General features: G+C 61.4%; 1 protein-coding gene across 1 annotated transcript; it reads left to right on the plus strand.

The window, feature by feature from the left end:
- Positions 1–5: 5 nt before the first annotated feature.
- On the plus strand, positions 6–560 carry LOC117799006 (delta-aminolevulinic acid dehydratase-like; the record flags this gene model as incomplete). The annotated part of the gene is made up of 1 exon (XM_034651465.1): positions 6–560. A coding segment is annotated over one exon (555 nt), but the record flags the coding sequence as incomplete, so codon positions are not given.
- Positions 561–567: the final 7 nt, after the last annotated feature.

The raw sequence follows: 567 nt of genomic DNA on the forward strand, positions 1-567 counted from the left end.
CGGTGCTCCGCTCGTGGCAGGCGACGGCCGCTGCCTTGGACGCCCGGCATCTGGTCTACCCGATCTTCGTCTCGGACAGCCGCGATGCCATGGAGCCGATACCCAGCCTGCCTGGCCAAGCTCGGTGTGGTGTCCATAGGCTGGAGGAACTTCTGCACCCCCTAGTGGCCAAGGGGCTGAAGTGCGTGCTCATCTTTGGTGTCCCAAGCAATGCCATTAAGGACGAGCGTGGCTCTGCAGCTGATGCTGAGGACACACCTGTGGTCCTGGCCGTACGGATGCTGCGCGCATTATTCCCTGGCCTGCTGATTGCGTGTGACGTCTGCCTGTGCCCTTACACCTCCCACGGGCATTGCGGCATCCTTCGGCAAGATGGTACCGTCCAGAACGAAGCCAGCTGCCAGAGGCTGGCCGAGGTGGCCCTCGCCTACGCCAAGGCGGGATGCCACATTGTGGCCCCCTCAGATATGATGGATGGGCGCATCTGTGCGATAAAGGAGGCCTTGCTTGCCAATGACATGGGCAATAAGGTCTCTGTCATGAGCTACAGCGCGAAGTTTGCGTCCT

This window comes from Ailuropoda melanoleuca, unplaced genomic scaffold, assembly GCF_002007445.2.
Source record: "Ailuropoda melanoleuca isolate Jingjing unplaced genomic scaffold, ASM200744v2 unplaced-scaffold39995, whole genome shotgun sequence".
Classification (NCBI taxonomy): Eukaryota; Metazoa; Chordata; class Mammalia; order Carnivora; family Ursidae; genus Ailuropoda; species Ailuropoda melanoleuca.